A 20948-nucleotide genomic window follows, 5' to 3' on the forward strand; every position below is an offset into this window, starting at 1 on the left:
ACAACTGTAACAAATCACTGGGCATGGCTGCCATGCCGCAATCAGCATTCCCTTACCCCCATCACCACCATGCTGACTCCTCCAAACCTGGGGACCCGGCTTTTCTTAGGCTCGCATGCACTCTGCACTGAAGAAGGCCTCACGGCGAGAGACCTGGCCACGGTGCCAATGGATGATGTCACCGCTCCTGGGCTTTTAAACCACAGCTATGTGGTTGTCTCAGCAACAGGTCCTCCTGTGGTTTACTTGTGTTAGTTGCTGCTAGTTCCTGTCTCACTCCTGCTTCATTCCTGCACCCGTTCTGTACTTCCTGCATTGTTCTACTATCTGGCCTGCTCTTCCCGTGTTCTTTTTCCTGCCTGACCCTGTTCTTGCTTTGTTCCAGTTCTGCCTCGGTCCTGTCTTGTCCCCTGTCCTTGCCTTGTTCCTGTTCTCCCTTGTTCTCCTCTTCTGTCCTCCTTGCCTCCTCTAATTGATATTTCGTGTTGACCCTTGCCTGGATACTGACTCTGCATTGATCTCTGCCTGCCTAGACCCTTGCTGGGATACTGAATCTTCCTTGTTAGCCTCCTGTCTCAACCCATGCCTGGACACAGACGCCACTTAACTCGCTGTCTGCCTTTGGACCACTCTTCCTGCTGTGGACATCTCCAAAGTCCTGCTGGCCTCAGAACCCAAAGGAAAGAGGCTGGTATAGGTGATGCCTCTTTCCTATCCCAGCCTGGAATATGTCTACCTGCTGTTGGTGTGGACTCAGTCCATGTCTCTCAAGCTGGGTAGCATCAATGCCGCCACAGTCCAAGGACTCACACCCCGTGACAACAAAACTCTTTTCTCTAGCAGTTAATACCATCCAAAAATGTTTAACAACCTTCAAATATTAATAACTAGCTCAATTTTCCCTTGTGAAAGCTACTTTTATTAGGCCAGTGCTACTTTCCCAGCAGGAGATCATGCTGCTTACCATTTAAAAAGGTATAAAATATTCTAGACTCTCATCTAATGCGAGTTTTGTTGCAATCCCATTGTGACAGTTTTGGCCATGTTGCACTGCTTTAATTGTTTGGTTCAGTTTGAGTAGGGTTTCCTTCTTTCACTGTAGTTTCCTGTGACTTCCTGGTTCTGGTTCTTAGGCCCTTCTTTAACTTCTCTTGATTCTGGTTCAGTTAATGGTAACTGACTGCCTGCTTGACTCAACCTCTGAGCCTCTTTTTTGGGTCCCCAAATGTCAAGCTTACCAGCTCTAGATCTCACTCACCACTTAGACTTGTTTGGCATCTGTGTTGGATTGCATTGCGCTTTTCAACTCCACAGGACTTCCCAGATTCCCCCTGTTTCTCCTTTTGTCCTTTCTTATAGGGCTGGAGGAGAGTGTGGTTGGTTTGGCAGGAGATTCACCCTAGGAATACCTGTTTTAAATCGTCCTCTTTTTCTTCACATAAGTCTGCTTTCTGTTCTTCTCTGGGGCTTTCTTTCTTGTTCTGTGTTTTTTCCACAATATGTAAATTCCATCACACGTTAGGATTGTAGGTCGCGGGAGGGACCTGTGAGCAGCTTTTTTCACCCAATGTCAGTAGATGCTGCTGACTTTGCTTCTGCCATTGCAACAGGGTACTGCTGCTTCCTGTGGCAGAGTTTCTCCTCCAACTCTTGCATATGAAGGCTCCTGCTCCTGTCTCTCTCTCTAGGCATGCATTCACATGCTCCTACTGTAGTTAAAGGGCCAGCGGCATCCTCTGTCAAAGTCACCACCAGCTGCCTTATAAGAAGGTTCTTCTGACTCTTTATCGAGGCCTTCGCAAGGTCGCCTATGGTCTCCTGTTTCCTGATGTCTTTGTTCTGTTCAGTGTCCTGATCTTCAGCCTGCTCCAGTGTCCTGGTCTTCACCTTCTTCCAGCACTTGATGTCTTCAGCCTTCAGGCCTGTATCCTGTTCCAAGTGTTCAGAGTCCTGCTCCTGAGTTCCTAGTCCTGTTCCATAGTCTTTTAAGTTTCAGAGTTTTCAGTTCAGAAGTGCCCATGCCTACTTTTCTGGAGCCGTGGTCTTGCCTTGGTCTGTTTGGTCTTTGTTCTTAGTTTCTATCTGGTTCCTTATCTCACTGGGACTCCTTGTCTTTAGTCTTCTTTTGATCCACTGTCTCACCTGGACTCCTTGTCTTCAGTCTTTGCCTGGTTCCTTGTCTTTCTTGGACTCCAAGTCTTCAGCTTCAGCCTAGCATGTGCCTGGATGCACTCACCCACCAGTGGCATGGACCACAGCTAGCTCCAAGGTTGTGTCGGTCACGTCATGGCCCAGGGCTCATGCATACTTGTAGTCTGAAAGGGCTTCTGGAGTGGCCAAAAGGCTACACCCCTGGACACCACTCCATTGGGGCTGGTGTTCTTGACAATATATCTTTATTCCATCTCTCTCACTTTCTCTAAAACTCACTCTGTGACATCTCTCACACTTATACTGCAGTCATGATATACATATAGCTGCAACATACAAGAAATATAAAAGAAGTAGTAAAAAGTAAAAGGATTCATCATGGATACAGCATATTTTAAGCTTGTGAAGTATCCTTCCAAACAGAAAGAGGTCAAAGGGATGGGGAGGGAAGGGAGGTGGTGGGAGGGAGAAAGGGTGTGCAGTATGTGTTTGTGGTGGGGGGTGAGTGGCCACTTCAGAGTGTGAGGAAGGGATGGAAGGTGAGTGGTATGAGTGTACCATATGGTGAGAGAGAAGAGGAGTCAGAGGGAAGTCAATATGAGAGGAAAGGATGGCAGAGAGGAGAAATGAGCAGCTTGAGTGCTTTGAGCGAGGAGGAGTGAATAATGTGAGTGCAGGATGGGGATAGAGAAGGGGCATATCAATCCTTGAAATCTAAAGATTAAGTTCAATTTTCACATTTTTCCACTGGGGGATAAAAGCTTTTATATGCAAAAGGCTGAAAATTGGATAAAAATATTCATAGATTTTGAAGACATGGAGACCGATGATGATAGTGTTTCCCCACATCATTTCGGCTGTTGAGGTGCAATAGTTTGAGCTCTCTATGTTATTCTATTTCAGTCTTTATGAATTTAGAGTTGATTTTCTAGTTGAATAATTTATGAGTTATCCATCTAAATGGCTTTGAATATTGACCTCATATTTTTAGATGGCTGAAAATTTAGGTAAGACAATATGGGCTACTTACATGTGTAATGCCTTATTATATGCACATTAAGTCCTGTTTGAGGTTTTAAAAATTTATCTCTGCCTGAAAGCTTATGCCTTAAGAAAAGTTCATTCACCTGGTAAAGGTAGTATCATAATCCTACTCTTCTGTTGGTTTCCTTTTAACAAGTTTTACTCTTGTCAGACTAATATGATGCTCCCTTTCTACTTAGAGACTTGAGTATTCCCTTTACAACCACTGAAAATCTTCTTACCATGTGTTTAACCTCCCCCCCCTTCCCCCACCAATGCCAGTATTTATTTTGGGGGCTGCCATCAATGCATTAATAAGGTGTAGTAAATATCCGGTATAAAGTTATGTTATGCACATAAAATCACTTTGAAAACAAGGAGGAAAAGTCCACAAGTATGCACTCAAGTTGCATGCAGGAAGTTATTCCTGCTCCCGCAGTACATAAATTCTGCATGCAAACTTGCACGTAGCCTTTAGAGAATCCAAAGGTCTGTGTGTACAATCGTTCTCAGCCCCAGCTCTGCAACCCAAGAACACCTACAGCGAGTGCATATAAAAAGTACACAAAAAATCTGGTTACACATGCACTTTAACACATATTTTACTATTGGATCTATTTTATAAGAACCACCTTTCCACATAAAATCAAGATTTATGCACCTATGTGGCTTCGAAGAGTATTCCAATTATACGGTAAGATGGCAAAACAAAACATCTTATTCTAATAATAAAAAGCATATATATGTTTTTTTTATTTCATTCAAACCATCTATGGGTAGCACTACTGTATGTCATGCATAGAAAAAAAATATTTAACCCCACCAAGCAGAACTCGAAAGTTACAGCGAAGATAAGCAGCTAACCCCAGTTTCATGAATACGGAGAAAGCAGAACGTTGTAACAACAGGAAGTGCTTTTATAAGAAGAAGAGCACCAGGGCTTTGATAAGTAAATCTTATAGGCCAGTGCTACAGCAACTCTTCTTTTCAGTAGAAACTACTTTACCAGCTAGTTTTAACTACCCAGGAGCCCTGTTTCTTATTGCAGCAAGGATATTATTTTTACTTTCTACTTACAAGTACATTTTACAGCAGCTTGCTTTCAATTAAAAAAACAAACAAACATCCCTCTTCCAGCTGCAGGAGGGGAGGAGAACCAACTTACTACGAAATGGTCAGAACTCTCATAGTTGGCATATTACAAGTGTAATTTAAATTAGCATATCAAGTTTCTCTCCTCTAATATATGGCCCCACAAAAATGCATTTTCTGACAAGAAGCGAATGTTTTTCCTTCACCATAGGAAGCAATACAAATACGGTCTGAAAGATTGTAAATGGATATATGGAAGCCTGGTTTGTACATTGTAGGCAAAGTAACTTTTAGAACTGATAAGCCTCACCACATTTTAGAGAATTTTTAAATCAGCTTCTACTTTTGTCACTATCTTTCCATAGCACTTTTTCCATATTGTATTTTGAGTGTGGAACTACTTTAAAAAAAAAAAAAATAGAGCACAGACCAAAATTAAGTTAAATAAGTTGTGCGCTCTTGCAAATGAAATATTTAAAACATATACAGGAATTCAGTTCTCCATATCTCAACTGATAATAATTAGTAACAATAGCAAGTTTCAGTAAATTTCCTATGATACTGTCTGAATTTTAATGTTACAAAAAAAAATGCCTAGAGTTTGTAGGGTATGGCCCAAGACAAATGTTATAGTAGCATTTACTTAAACTCTCAATCCTAATATAGATTTTACTACGCTTTCTTCACTGGCCTTTGCATTTTTTAGTGCACTTTCAACTCATATTTATTCACTCTTCTCAAATGAGGTTTAGATAATCTACTCAAAAGGTAGTAAAATATGTGTAAGCTTCTCAGCTTTGCAGCTGACATTTTGGAATTTAAATTTAAAAGATACTCTACTTGTCCACTTGTATCTGCAGCCTGCTGGAAGTGTGTAGCAAGAGAGGTCTCATCTTGGAAAACTTCATTACACTCCAAACACTTTAGACTATGCCTACAGAGTTTGGATGGATCTTCATCTAGAGGCATAGCAGGAATAATAGGTGTGCTCAGTGGAGCTGATATGACTGTCCCAGTTATGCCAGACTGTATCTTTGTGACAGTATGTGTACCAGCTCCTACGGAGTTTGGAAGAGGATTACAGAATGATATGGCAGAAGAACTGCTGGCAGGAGATGCAATCATCTGATCTGTAGGTACCGGTTTTAAAATCAAGTGAGAGCACTGCATTACAACACCTTTTTCCTTATGCCCACGAGCATGGGAAAGGAGGCTGCACTTATTGTAGAAAACTAAGTTCTTTGTGCAATGATTGCATGTTACTTCGATTCGTACACTCCGACGATCGTAATGCTGCAGCAGGCTCTTTTCAAGGGCAAATGAATCCCCACATTCCAAACACTTGTAACCGCGGGACGGCAAGGTAATCCCAGCATTGGCTGGAGGGCTAAGATTTGGGATGTAAACTGGCACGGGATTGACACTACTCAGCACCTTATTGAATGCTTCAACCACTGAACTCTGAGAAGATGCCACAACATGAACTCGAGAAACCTTTTTAACAGGTTGTGTGTTTGCAGCAGAAATTATTGCCTGTTTTATCTGCTGCTGAGATTTGGTTAGTACTTGACGAAGTTCAGAGGTGGTTTGAGCACCTTGAGGGAGAAGGTTAAGATTGGCAAGATGGACTGTCTTTGGTACAAGTTTAGCATTGGCAAGACTTGATGCTGGGACCACCACAGTCTGTTGCTGAATAGCATTGGCAGCTTTTATAATGGCACTGCTGGCACTCTGAACAGAAGCAGCAGATATTACCGTGGCTTTCACAGTGGTGTTGTTAGAAAGCTTCAAATTAATTACTTGAGACCCGGCTGTTTTAACTGCTGAAACAGGGAGGAAGGCTGTAGCCACTGGCTTAATGGTGACTTGTTTTGGAGCAAGGTCTACAGAAGGTGCAACTGCAACTGCTGGCTGAAGTGAAGTTCTAGGGGGAGAAGAAAGAACAGCAGCAGAAGTTGGTGATGACAGAAAAGAGGAAACCACCGTGGACATTCCTTGATCTGTGGGCTTTTTCCCACAGTCCAGTTCAAATTCTGGCAAGACTCTTGTCACCGTTCGCTTGATCTCACCAGAAGAAGTCTTTATAGTTTTTATGCGAACTTTTGGAATTGCAGGTGTAGATCCAGCAGGGGAAGAGGGAGATCCTTTGCTGCTACTTTCACTTGACACACTCCTGGGACTATCAGGCTGTTTGGCAGGTGCTTTCTTTGCACCATCAATAAGACTTTGAGATTCTGGTGATCTCTCTACAGCACTAGGGCTGACAGCCATTTCCTTCGGTGAAGGAGATGATCCTCTTGAATTAGGCTGTGAATCCTTACAGATATCTGTAGCTGCTTTCTTGGCACTGAGTGCTGCAATTGCAGCAATACATGAAGAAAGCTTTGCTGATGACTTTGATTTGGATTGTGAAACACTGGTGACATTAGTTTCACTTTTTTCATTGCTTACCTTTTCATCAAATATGTGGCTTTCAAGCAACTTAGTAGAATTATCTTTCAACAATTTTTCTTCCAGTTTTCTGGCTTTAAAAGGTTCAAAAACACTTAAACTAACAGAGCTAGTTTCAGTTTCTCGTTTATTTATTTTATTTTTGTCCATATTACTTGCAGCCGAAATTCCAGGTTTATTCAGGTTCTCTCCTCCAAGAGCTCTTACTCTTTCATATTCCTGCTGAGAAATAGATCCCGTCAACACATTTGCTGTAAAATTTGAACACATCCTTTCTTTATCGGGTGGATCATCCACTTCAATTTTTTCATCATCATCAAATTCCTCAGCACTAGAGATAGGGCTGAACTGGCTGAAAGTAGAGTCTCTGAGTGCTGGCTCAGATACAGTTCCCTCATCTTTCAGAGACTTTCCTCCTTCTTTATTGAAACGTTCTAGAGCTGACACTGTGAGAAATCCATTGTGTAAGCCATTTCCTGTGGAATGATGAGCATCTTTTTCTGTTCCATCAGAAGAATCAATATTACGTACATTTTTTACAATAACGCTTACACCAACATCAGAAGATGATGGAGCATGAGAATCCTCATCTGTATGCGCATTCTGTTTCATGTGGATTTCATGATCGTCATGCCCAGCCTCAATAGCTGCTTTAGGATCAACCATGTCAGGAATGTCAAAGGCTGCAAGAAGGTCATCAAAATCTGGGGTCTTCATATCCCCCATGATCGTGTACCTCTTTAGATATAAATCTGTAAAATGAAAATAGCAGTGTTTTGTTAGCATCTTCTATATAAAATGTATTTCTACAATGCAAATTTCAAATACATGTTTCACTCAATTACTGATAGTTATAACACATTGCTTGCATAAAAACAGGATGGAGGGAGAGAGAGAGAGAGCACACCACTGTATAGGGGCAGTCTGACACTCTATATATACATACCACTGTAGAGGGGCACTTTGAATCGTGGCAGGTTTTCGGAAAGTGGCTTGGGGTTAGGGGGTGATGGTGTTGCAGACACAGTCAGAGGTATTCATTGTAAAATTAACATCACTAAAGAATTTTAGTCTTTATAAGCAATGAAAAGGAGTTGATTTGTACAATGCGGCTAGCGGAGACTGCAGTGTACAAATCAACTCTTTCAGGCCAATACACTACAGCGCACTGTTAACCCGCATTTGGACTCGCGTTTGACGCCCTAGCTTTACTCCTTATTCAGTAAGGGGTAATAGTGCATCGAAAACGCGCTCATTTCTGAAAGTAAAATGTATGGCTTAGCTGCACATTTTACTTAGTGAATCACATGGGAATAACTAATAGGGCCATCAACATGCATTTGCATGATGCGGGCGCTAGTTTTGGGGGGGTTGGGTGCGCGTTATCGACGCGCTAGCTTTACCCGTTATTCAGTAAGGGGTAATAGCGCATCGAACACGCGCGTCCAACCCCCCCGAAACTAGCGCCAGAATCATGCAAATGCATGTTGATGGCCCTATTAGTTATTCCCACGCGATTCACTAAGTAAAATGTGTGGCCAAGCCACACATTTTACTTTCAGAAATTAGCGCCTACCCAAAGGTAGGCATTAATTTCTGCCGGCACCGGGAAAGTATACAGAAAAGCAGTAAGAACTGCTTTTCTGTACACCCTCTGACTTAATATCATGGCAATATTAAGTCGGAGGTCCCAAAGTAAAAAATAATTAAAACATTTTTTAAAAAAATTTTAAAAATCGGCCCTCAGCTCGTGGGTTGAAAACCGGATGCTCAATTTTGCCGGCGTCCGGTTTCCGAACTCCGGGCTGTCAGCAGGTTTAAGAACAGATGCTGGCAAAATTGAGCATCAGCTGTCAAACTCGCTGACAGCCGCCACTGCTGTCAAAAAAGAGGCGCTAGGGACGCGCTAGTGTCCCTAGTGTCTCTTTGTACCGCGGGCCCTAATTTGAATTTTTTTTTTTAGTGAATCGCGCGCACAGGAGAGTGGCCCGCTCTCCCCGCGAACTTTACTGTATTGGCCTGTTTGTTAGACTTTTCGTTGCTTATAAAGACTAAAATTCTTTAGTGATGTCAAGTTTGCAATGACTACCTCTGAATGTGTCTGTAATATCACCCCCCCAACCCCAAGCTACTTCCCGACAACCCACCCAATTTAAAGTGCCTCTCTACAGTAGTAAGTATATATAGTGTCAGATTGACCCTATACAGGGGTGACGTGCTCTCGCTCTCATTCTTTCGTGTTGCATGCATAAGATACGCATATAAAAGGCTGTCAGCAATTCACATACTCTATAAAAATGAGGCATATCATTACGCATGTTTATGGGTGCACATGCATTCCTTTTAAAATTTACCAGGTAGGTGGTAATTTTCACAAAGACTTACACACTTAAAACTAGGTTTTACACATGTAAATGGAATTTATGCATGTAAGTGAGCTTTTGAAAGTTGCTACAATATATGCGACTGAATTGGCCTGGCGCATGCCGCACAGATTTTAAAAACCACATGAGTTTGTGCATATCTCTTGGTACACTTACAAATCATAAAGCTCAAAAAAGCTATGGATGGTGTGTAAGAAATAAAATTTAAAAATAGGCACTAATAGGGTAAAAGAGAGGCAAGTTAGCTAGAGGGTTTAGGAAGTCCTCTCCTTTACTGGGGCAAACTGGGAATGAACAAGGGAAACAGGTAATTGAGCTGGCATGCATATCTACTAAAATACCCCCACTTATGCGATCGAGGGGGCATTTGAGCGCACTTGCACGCATCAATATAAAGTCATGTGCACATGGACAAGCGTATAACCAATTTTATAACAGGTGCACATATACGCGCATATATTATAAAATTTCTGTGTCTGCTGGCAATCGTGCATACATGTGTGCATGTGCATGGGTCTTAGAATTCACCGCTAAGCACGTAAATGGGCTTTTGAAAATTGCTACAATAGTATGTTACATGTTTGTATGTAATGCCTTTGAAAATTATCCCCTTATTGCTTGGTGGGTAGAATCTCTCTGTTGGCAATAAGTAATAGACCAAAGGTGTTTGAATTGGTCTTTACAAGCTTAGTTGATAACAATATTTAATCAATTATAATGCTTTGTGATTATTTAAGCTTCCATTTGCAATCCATCATTAATAATTTACACTATACAGGTATATTTGGGATTCTAAAGAGCAAATATATTTGTATACTTGTGACATTGATTTATCCAGGCTTTTTCTCTGCACAAAATGGAAGAGAATCCTTAAATGAAGCTTTATAGACTATCATACATCAAACTGAAATACCAGTTTACAAATGAAAAAAGAATGCATTAGATGATAGATATATATATATATATATATATATATATATATATATATATATATATATATACACACACTCACACACACACCCATACTAGGCAATTAAAGTGCACTCAGTACTGATCTTGTAATTAAACAATATACTAATTAAAAACATCTTGAAAATAATTATGTGAGGCAAGCATACTTTATATGTTAGTGACTGTTTATCTGTTTAATAAAATCATATTGGTCATTAACTTTCTGACTTGACATTAGCTATAGAATTACTCTTACAAGTTATACATTTGTTATCTTCTGGTTTTAGTCTTTAGCCACAGTGCAATCTTTCCTGCAATGTTCATGTCTGCTATTATGTTCTTTAATATAAAGAGGCATTTTTACATGTTTGATTCAGAAGTCAGACAAATTGAAATGTTACCCATGAGTGCACTCTGTATGGCACTCCATAGTTCCAGAGATTAAAAATATCTGAATTTTAGACTCTTTGTGTAATTTGGGTGCTTAGCTTGTATTCATAATTTTTATTTACCCTTAATATATGGCTTGTAGTCCAAAGCAACCAAGTGGTTAAGAAATCAAAAAAATATATATGATAAGAAAAAATAAAATACACTACAAAGACTGCCACAAAAATACAATAAAACAACAAAATACCATAAAAGAACAATAAAACCCACAAAGAAAACAATAAAACTCATTAAAATAGGCACATAGGAAATAGCTACCCTAACTCACCACTAAACAAAGTTTACTGATTAAACACCTGACTAAACAACCATACCCTTGACAATTTTCTGAATTTCAAGTAATTCAGTTTGGCATGACTATCATAGGGTAATGTAATGCATTACACAAAACTGGAGCTTGGCAACTATATGGCATACAGCAAGTTCCATCTAGTTTCATTTCAGCAGAAAAAGGAAATTTTAACCAATCATGTTGAGATGAACATTATGGGCCGGATTTTAAAAAGGTTACATGCCCCGGGCTTATTTTAAAAAGGCCCGGCGACACGCATAAAGCCCCAGGATGTGTGTAAGTCCCAGGCTTTACTAAAGGGGTGGGGGGGGGGGGGGGGGTGTTGGGCGATCCGGGGTGGGGCGTGTGCAGGGCCAGAGGCCTGCAACACAGCGGCCATTGCCGCTGTGTTGAAGGATCGCGTGCCGGCAGCCTGCTGGCACACACCACTTGCGCCTGTCCAGAGGCAGGCGCAAAAGGTAAAAATTTTTTGGGGGGGCTAGAGTAGGGCTAGGGGGAGGAAAGGTTAGGGGGGGAAGGGAAGTACCCGATTTTGGAGCAGCCTGGGAGGGAACAGGGGAAGACAGCTCGGCGCACGCAAGGTGCATAATTGTGCACCCCTCAGTGCACGCACATGTTTCTACTGGAGAATAGAAAACTAAGAGGTTGGATAAATACTGTGGGAGACCCCAATGGTTATTGCAAAAGACTAAGCACAAAATTTTGAACTTACTATGACATAACATAATATAAGAATTAGTGCAACGTCTGGAGCACAGGAGAAACATGATCAAAATTTCTTAAACCATAGATCACTCTGGCAGCTATGTTTTGCAGAATTTGTAACGATTTTGTCTGAACAAGGGATAACCCCAGATACAAGCTGTTACAATAGTTAATTCTGGACAAAATTAAAGCATGGACTAAAACCCATAAATCATGAAATTCTAATAAGTTGTAATTGAGGAATATACTGAAGAAAATAAAAAGAGGATTACACTTTCGTTTTCAGTCAAGTTTGATTCCAAGAGTAGAAAACACCTCTTTAAGAGGAATAATTATCAATGTCATACAAGGTGCAACAGAAAGAACTGACTTCCTTCTGGTAACCCAAAGTACCTTTTTTTTTTTTTTTTTTTAAATGTATATACTTTATTAAGTTTTACATCAAATATGATACAAAACAAAGAACTATAAGAACCAACATAACAATCCACTAGGACTCTACAACCCCATTCTATAGTTCAAGTCCAACAATTTTGCAGCTGATTCCTCTGAGAAAGAGTACAGATCATTAACCGTCTTCACTAGAGAATTATCAATTCCATTAACTACCTTCCAAATATCCTTTAAAGTAACCTCTTCTGCTTCTCCATCATATGAGACCCCAGAAGGTGAAAGAAGGCAAGGGGCCACATGAGTAGGAATTACTACCCCAGGACCTTGCAAGGTACTTATAGATAGAATCCTGGTAGAGTTCTGAGGTATACAGCAAAAATGAAGATGGAGAAGAGGAGCGGAGAAACCACAGTATATCAAAGTATAGCGCACAAATGCATAAGGATCATTAAACCTGTGTTTCACTGGCATACATCTATACATTAAAGATTTGTGTGGCTTGGCATGTATTATATTGACTGATTCATCTTTTGAAGTTTAAGGATCCTTATGCATTATTGCGCTACACTTTGATATATATGAGCTGTGCAACATGAGGTGATATATTTTTCAACTTTTTCCACAGAGACTAAACAGAGCACGCTGCCCAGACAAGGATATCTGGAAATAGCACAAGTCCAGAGGGAACTTATAGCAGCTGATAACTCGTTGGTTTTATCAAAGAAATAACTACAGACAATTCCTCATTAGCATATAACCGGTATTATTGAAAAATATATCACCTCATGTTGCACAGCTCCTCGGGCCAGCTTCTCTACTAGACTGCTGGTACTTTCCTGCTCTCCGGGTTCCTGGCTATGTCGGCACCTGAGACCAGGCCTTGGGGTTGTCCTCCCGGACAAGCTTCCTCACAGCTAGTCCTGCACCCTCCGCTCCGCGGTCTGCCTGGCGCCTCTCTCTTCAGGGTCTCACTCCAGGTATTACCCACTGTCTGTCACCCTATGGGGGTTACCTCCTGTCCTGGGGATCTCTCCACTACTGTGCCCAGAGCTCCCCGCTGTGCCTGTTCCTTGCCTCCTGACAGTGTAGACCTGAGGGGCTCCGCCCCATGGGTGGTTACGACTCACACCTCAGGCCAAGGGTCCAGATACCCACAAACATAACACAGAGGCTCATGAGACCATCCTGTGAGCCTACAAATGTAACAGTTAATACCTTGTCATTGGTTAATTTTATTTGTCGTCCTAATATTGTTTTTTTATTTTTTATTCTGTTTAATACCTTAACATTTGTTAATTTATGTTCTACATCACTCTGATTTACTTATGAAATAAGTTGCAATTAATCAAGTAATAAATTACAATTACTGATGAAGAAGGGGAACTAGATATTCATGTCCAATATTTTCTTGTTTTGTGATTATAAATTCTAGTTTACGTGCCTATAAATGACTATACTAAAATAGCCCAGGACTCAATGCAGCTATTTACCCATAATTTTATACAAAGTTGGAACTTACATGCATATGTTTTGATTTTCAAAAGTATGCATATAAGTTGCACTCTCTGAAGAAGAGATTATTTATTTATTTATTTATTTAAAACTTTTATATACCGGTATTAGTATGCATACATCATACCGGTTTACAATGTAACTTTAAAGGCAGAAATTACAATGAACAGGGAGGGCGAACAAGGAGGAGTATACAAAGAGCAGGAGGTGGAGGAATTAAAGCAATAAATAAAAACTGCAACGGACTATTTACAGGAATATACAAGGCGTAGGCAAGATACTTGCAGAAGTCGGTGTACTTAATCAGGGTAGGCTTGTCGGAAGAGCCATGTTTTTTTTTCTGAACTTGGCGTAACATGGCTCTAGCCTGAGAGTGGTAGGGAGGGCGTTCCATTGTTTAGGGCCTTGGCATGCTGTGCCAATTAACAAATGCTTTTCAAAGTGAACTTATGCGTATAGGTTCATTTTGAAAATCCTCACTAAAGTCTACAGACACTACTGCTACGCAGGCTGTTTGAAAATTACTCTAAAAAGAAACTCTCTTTAGTTTTCAGGCATAAGCCATATGTCTATCATTTAGTTTCTCTAGAAAGCACAAGGGTAAGCTGTATGGAGCAGCAGTTACAACCTTAAATACCTTGCTGGACAGACTGGATGGACCATTTTGGTCTTTTTCTGTCATCATTTACTATGTTACTATTGATCCCTTTCAGTTTTATCTTCTACACTCCAAACTTGTACATCTTGTTGTCTTTTTATGGTCACTATGGCATGAACATTTTTATGTTAGCAATGTAATTGTGAACCGTTATTTATATTCATTGTAAAGCTATTTGCTATGTTATGTTACACTGTGAACCGAGGTGATGTTTTGCTACGTGCCCCGGTATATAAAAATTCTTTAAATAAATTGTCCTCATGTTTGCTGACAACTCAAAGATGACAAGGAATCACTGACCCCCTTGGACATTTGATATCAGTTTCTCACCATTAGTTTCCTGCTCCCTCTACTGAGTAGGCCTGGTAGTAGTATTTATAAATAAAGAAGAATATATGAAAACATTTCTTCAGAGGGTTCCCTCATTAAACTTGGTGGTAAAAATGCTAATAAAACAGAGAGTATACTAATAGTACATTGTCTTGCACACAAATAGGGGCATGCCAGAGGCTTTCCAGGGCAGGTTCAACATTTACATACATAAATTGCTATTTTAAAACCTAATTGACATGCACATGTCTTTTACTTGCATATATTTACTTCTGCTCATTATCTGGTGTAAGTGATCATAAATATCGTTAAAGTGAAAAAAATGACTGGGCAGAGGGTTTGGATGCAATGGGAGAACTTCAGGCTGAAGAGCCAGGACTGTGGATTGATTTAGCTGTAGATGGACTGGGTGAACTGGTAGACTAAATGGTAAAACTGGTTACTTTATTACCACACACATGTTATAAAATACCCTGATTTACAAGTGTAAAAGTCTATCTATGGGGGTAAAAGCGTCAAATTATCATGATAAAAATGTACACGCGTATTTTTGCAAAACTGGAAGTACAAATACGTGGATATATGAGTTGCATGCACTTATCCATCTAATTTCCAATTTATTTGGCTAGTAGGGGTGTGCATTCGTTTTGAACGAATGCGCATTCTGCAACGTATAGGTCCCTATTCGTTGCATTCATTGGTCCACGAAACGCATGGCGAACCCCCACGAATGCAACATATTATTACCGAATTTTTCCCCATCTTAAGGAGCGAATTTAAACAAAACTAACTAAAACCCCACCCTCCTGACCCCCCCCCCCCCCAAGACTTGCCAAAAGTCCCTGGTGGTCCAGCGGGGTCCAGTGATCTCCTGCACTAGTGCCGTCAGCTGCCGGTATTCAAAATGGTGCTGATAGCGTTTGCCCCTACTATGTCACAGGGGCTACCAGTGCCATTGGTCGGCCCCTGTCACATGGTAGGAGCAATGGACGGCCGGTGCCATCTTGTGCTCCTACCATTGTTTTCCTACTATTTAGATGGACAAATTTGAACTTATTTTGATAAGCGGTGGCACTTATCAAGCTATGTTCCAATTTATCAAACTAAATAGCTGCAGGCCTACATAGCCGGATAAGTCTGAAAAAGTGGTACTTATCCATCTAAATAGCACTTTTCAGACTTATCTGGTTATATGCTGCTACTTAGCCAGCGCAGTTCATGGTTTAGGCATAAGCTAGCATTTGTGTGTGCATATGTACTCATAATTCATAACCTTTTCACACTGGTTATAAAATACAATAGCAACTTTGCGTCCGCCCATATACACATGTAAATGGGCAGCGCGAGCAATTTTGAAAGTTACCCTCATTAGTCAATAGTTTTAAGATACAGGATATTACAACACAAATGCTTACTTTTATTCAGGACTCACTGCCACTTGAAGATGTTCCTTTGAGGTTTAGAAGCTGTGTTGGACAAGAGCAGTAATGGACGTCAAAAGGGCTTGGGGTTAACACAGAGCATCCATGTTAGCTAGAGGATATACATGAAAAAATGGAGAAACCTATTGTAACCTTAGGTGTAACTTTTCTAAATGGGAATAACCTGTGCAGAGCAGGAATTACAACATTAAAAGAAGGCATGATGTAACCTGCATGGAGTTACAATCTTTAACAGTTTGCTGGGCAGAGTGGATGGACCATTTGGATCTTTACCTGCAATCATTGATTATGTTACCACGTGTCTGCAATAAGTTCAGTCAAGTAATCCTGTCAGCTGCAGGGCTCCTCATGCTTTATATCTGCTGCATGCCAGTATGGCTATGCCATTGATAAGAAAACATTGTACACATGAAAGCCCACCTATATTTAATTTGCTTATGGTTAAAAAATTTCGATTACCAGCTTGAACACTTTCCTTTTTAGCAAAGGCTGCACACACTTTATATACACCAATAGCATCTGCAGCATGTGTCTTAATTTCTGCAGAATTTTTTTTTTGTCTTTGTGTGTGTGACGTTTCACTAATAAATCCCTGGGGAGATTATTAAGAGCAGGAACTCCAGTGTGCAACAAGTTCTCTTATTATTCATTTCCATTTTTTCTCGTGACACAGAATTTGTATGTATGTAATAACATCTCCAACATTCCTTGGACCCTGAGTTCCCAAGTTTAGGAAAAGTTGGTGGATTCTGGTGCACATCTTATTAGTCATTTTCACATCTTATTAGTCATCTTATTAGTCATTTTCGCAAAATTAGACTACTGCAATTCCCTATTGCTAGGTCTGCCCTCTTCCTACTCCAAACCACTACAGATGGTTCAAAATTCAGCAGCTCGATTACTAACAGGCGCAAGAAAGAGAGACCACATATCCCCCATTCTGAAAGAGTTACATTGGCTACCCGTCCACTTCCGTATCATGTACAAAGCCATTTGTGTCATCTTCAAAACTATTCATCAACGCATCTCCCTCGATCTACAAATCCCCCTCCAAGTATACAACTCGACAAGACCTACCAGAAATGTCTACCGAGGCGCCCTCAAAGTTCCTCCTGCGAAAATGACCAAACACATCACTCTAAGAGATCGTGCCACCTCCACTGCTGGCCCTTCTCTGTGGAATTCCATTCCCACAGATCTCAGACTGGAACCTTGCCTCTTAACTTTCAGGAAAGGACTTAAGACTTGGTTATTCAAGCAAGCTTTCCCAGACACAATCTAATATCACGTCATAGATACAAACCAAGGACTTCAAATATTCAGCCATTAATCATGCCATTTTTACATAGCATTTAATTTATTTGTATACCGTTCAACCGTTTATTCTTTCCTATCTCTTCCTTCTTATCCAAGTTCTGCTACCCTTGTTATTTGTAACTGCTCCTTCGATCACCACAGTTCTAGTTGATGTATTTAATGCACTCCCGTTTCATGTAAACCAGCAAGATATGTGCTCATGATTGCCGGTATATAAAAACCTTAAATAAATAAATATAAATAAAAATTATATTCTTATGCGATTTTCTCTTTTCTATAATGTCTATTTTTAGGGTTAAATCCTTATTTGCACTTTCAGGGGCAATTATTTTCATCTGTTTACTATTGCTGCCTGCTCCTCAAGATTAAGTTATGTTTCTTTGACTCTGTTTCCCTTCACCACTTGCTTACAGGCTCTTATATACACCACCCATATTGGAGCTCCATGCTGAGCAGTTTACCATATTATAACAAAAACAAGCAGTATATAAACAGCAGCAACAGATTAGCAAAACACAGAACAAGGCAATGACATAATGTGACAGGCAGCATACAATAAACAAAAAACAAGAAATCTCAGCAAATCATATAAGTACAGCAATAAAAATTAGGCACAGCATTAGGCAGAGGTTTGAGAGAAAGCCAGATGGAAGTCAGCTGGTAGACATTCCATAGGGCAAGGCCCGCATGAATAGTTTGCAGATGGCAAGTTTTAATAGTGGGGACCATTAACATTCCTTTATCAGCCAGAAGATATTGCACTAATTTATTAGCCAGATAAACTGGACCCTTGGTTCAGAGAGTTTGAAAACCACGGTGATGATCTTGAACCGGATCCTGTACACAGGAAGCCAGCAGAATTGCTTAAATATAGGGGAGATGTACTCTCTGATAGGATGAGAGGCAATCAAATGTACCACAGTATTTTGTAATAATTGGAGTGCACCAATCATGAACTGAATCAACTCAACGTACCGGGAATTACAATAGTCCAAAGTGGTCAAAATGAGTACCTGAACTACAATTCTAAAACGGATATAGGCAACAGGTGTTTCAGCAGATGATGGAGCTTGAAAAAGGCTGAGCTGATAGCAGCTCTAAGTTGGGGCTTAAAAAAAAAAAGTAGGGTCCAATAAGACACCCAAGTCTCGAATAACAGTGACGAATGGAAGTGGTGAACTGTCTACAATGATATGCAGTAAATTAGAGAGAGGTGGTGATCTACTCAAACACAGAACTTCCGTTCTGTTGAGAGTTGAGTCATTTTGCTTAAGCCAAAAATAAATGGCGGTGATGCCCTGAATCAAGGATAGATTCAAAATGATGGAAAGTAGGCTCAAAAAAATGCTTTGTGAACCAAGTAGGAGACCAAGGAACAATGAGAGGATCTTAAAGATTTTAGAATGTTATCTACCTCAGTGCTGCAGAAAATACTAATTGAGAACAAGGGTTTAGGTTACCTAAGGCAGACTGTCTACTCTCACAAGGCACAGCTGGAACAGCAGATTGCAACAGAGCAGGTTTGCTCCGACAAAACAAGGCAAATGATTCACAGTCAATGCCACTTTGGTTGGCTGGATTGCTTGCTGAGTGAGACAAGCAATTAACTATAGCAAAGAGTTTATGGGAGCGCCTGAGAGAAGAACAAAAGCAAGTCATGTAAAACAAACATTTGCAAGAGTCGAATAGAGCACAATATTTGCATCGGACTGTTTCATAGTGTGCCTCCGCATGGGCCGATTTATGTGAATGCCATTGTCTCTCAGTGCATCGCATAAGTCTCTTTTGGTTATGTGGTCAAGAGAAAACCAGGGAACGCAATGTCTAGGAAGAACAGACTTGGAGACCCTGAATGGGTCAACCACATCAAGTACAGTGGTCAAAGAGCTATTAAAAGAGTTCACTGTATATGATGATATGCCTTCTAGCTTTGACATTTGGCAGTAATAGCACTGTGTCAGGAGGTATTAGCCATCCGTCTTTCCTGTGAGTATTTCTCCTCCCTTTAGCTTGGTTACTACTCAGGGCCATTTTATCTATAGGGCAAATGGGGCACTTGCCCAGGGCCTAAAGCTTTAGAGGAACCCAGCTTGATCCCCCCAAAAAAATTAAAGAAAGAATAAAATGATAAAAAAATAAAAAAGAGAAGTAATAAGATAGCTAATTAACATTCCATATTATCCTCTTTAGGTCTTAACAAGGATTGGCTGAGTCCATAGTTCAGAAATGTTATATAGTGAGAAGTTGGAAGGGGCCCATCCTAGTGAGGTTTGCCCAGGGGCTCATAGAGGCTTAAAATGGTCCTGCTACTACTACTACTATTAATCATTTCTAAAACACTGTAATAGATGCACACCATTCTATACAAATACACATAAGAGACAGTCCTAGCTCAATAGAGCTTATTGTATGGTCAAGACAAACATGACAAACAAGAGCCTGTGGGAAGTATATTTATTTTAGAGAAGTACTTTGGATTTAAAAGCAGCTTCAAAAAAGATGAGTTTAAGTTGGATTTGAATATGGCCAGAGAGGGAGCATGATTCATGGACTCAGGAAATCTATTCCAGGACTTGATTTACTTTGTTGAACAGGTGGGTGAAGTACCCCGCTATGCAGGGGTCTTCTTGGGGAGGGGATCCTGCTAAGCTGGTAAGAAGGTGCTTGGGGCTAGGGAGGAGGCCACTTTTGATTCAGCAAGTTCATGGAATTGGAAATTCCTCATTCTAACCAGCCCTTTAACTTTGGGGCAGTTAGTTAGTGGAATTTTGCCAGTTACCCAGCAAGCATGGCATAGTTTGTTTGGTTACTGAGCCCGCTACTATCATTTATTTTATTTATAAAAACTTAATCGCCTTCCAGTTTTTACAGTAAAATCTTTCAAAGTGATGTACATAATTAAAATAAATAAAAACAACATAGATTAAACAATAAACACAAATCTAAAATAAATCTAAAGTATGCTTTCATAATTTCTAAATCCCACCTTCAGATCTTAAATTAACCTACCCTAGTCAAGGGTACAATCTTAGGTCAAACAGCTCTTATTCAGATTTTATTCAAAGTTCATTATCCATTAACCAGTCTTTAATTTTTGCAGGAAACGCATCAGATAACTTTCCTCCCTAATAAACAAAGGAAGGTCATGCCATAATTTAGGTACAGATGTTATAAAGGATTGATTTTGTAATCTAATATGTCGAAATCTCTAGATTGAGGGAAGTTGAAGTTGAAAAGCATATTGTGAATGTATTTATTTATTTATTTAACACTTTTTTATACCGGCATTCGTAGGACACATCATGTCGGTTTACAAGTAACTGAGAAAGGAAATTACAATGAACGAGGAAAGAGGGCTAACTGGATAATATACAAAAGTACAGGTGAAGAGAGTCAATGAGCAGAGTTACCACTTTGCATTCATGTTAGGGTTAGATAAGCAAGTGAACTATAAACAATGTTAAGGAAGCATGTGCACTTAAGAAGTTAGCATATGGAACTTATTTACAGTATAAAGGAGGCAAGTGCACGTATGTACAGATAAATGCTGGTGCAGGGGGGAGGAAAAGAGGGAGGGAGCGAGAAGGGAAAGGAGAAGGGAAAAGGAGCGGGGGGGTGTGGCGGGAACAGGGGTACAACAGAACGAGGGGTACTTTCAGGGAGAGGATGCTAGGGGGTGAGAGGGCGGGGTAGGAGGAGGCTGTGGGGCACTAGGGGAGGGAGGAGGGGGGGTACAGGGAAGGCATAGGGGAGGTCAGGGTACAGATGCTGTTACGTGCCGAAGTGCCGGGCCTCTC

At 40.5% G+C, this 20948-nt stretch overlaps 1 protein-coding gene across 4 annotated transcripts in view; it reads right to left on the reverse strand.

Moving 5' to 3' along the window:
* Positions 1 to 20948, reverse strand: part of ZNF532 (zinc finger protein 532) — a 229839-nt gene that overhangs the window by 132272 nt on the left and 76619 nt on the right. For all 4 annotated transcript variants that reach the window (XR_003852972.1, XM_029579489.1, XM_029579507.1 and 1 more), the window contains exon 2: positions 5107 to 7469. Coding sequence is in view for 3 of the 4 variants with exons in the window: in XM_029579489.1 (XP_029435349.1) it covers positions 5107 to 7469 (2363 nt within the window). In the remaining variant the exon portion in view is untranslated. The remainder of the gene's footprint in view (positions 1 to 5106; positions 7470 to 20948) is intronic.

Source organism: Rhinatrema bivittatum, chromosome 1 (genome assembly GCF_901001135.1).
Source record: "Rhinatrema bivittatum chromosome 1, aRhiBiv1.1, whole genome shotgun sequence".
Lineage (NCBI taxonomy): Eukaryota > Metazoa > Chordata > Amphibia > Gymnophiona > Rhinatrematidae > Rhinatrema > Rhinatrema bivittatum.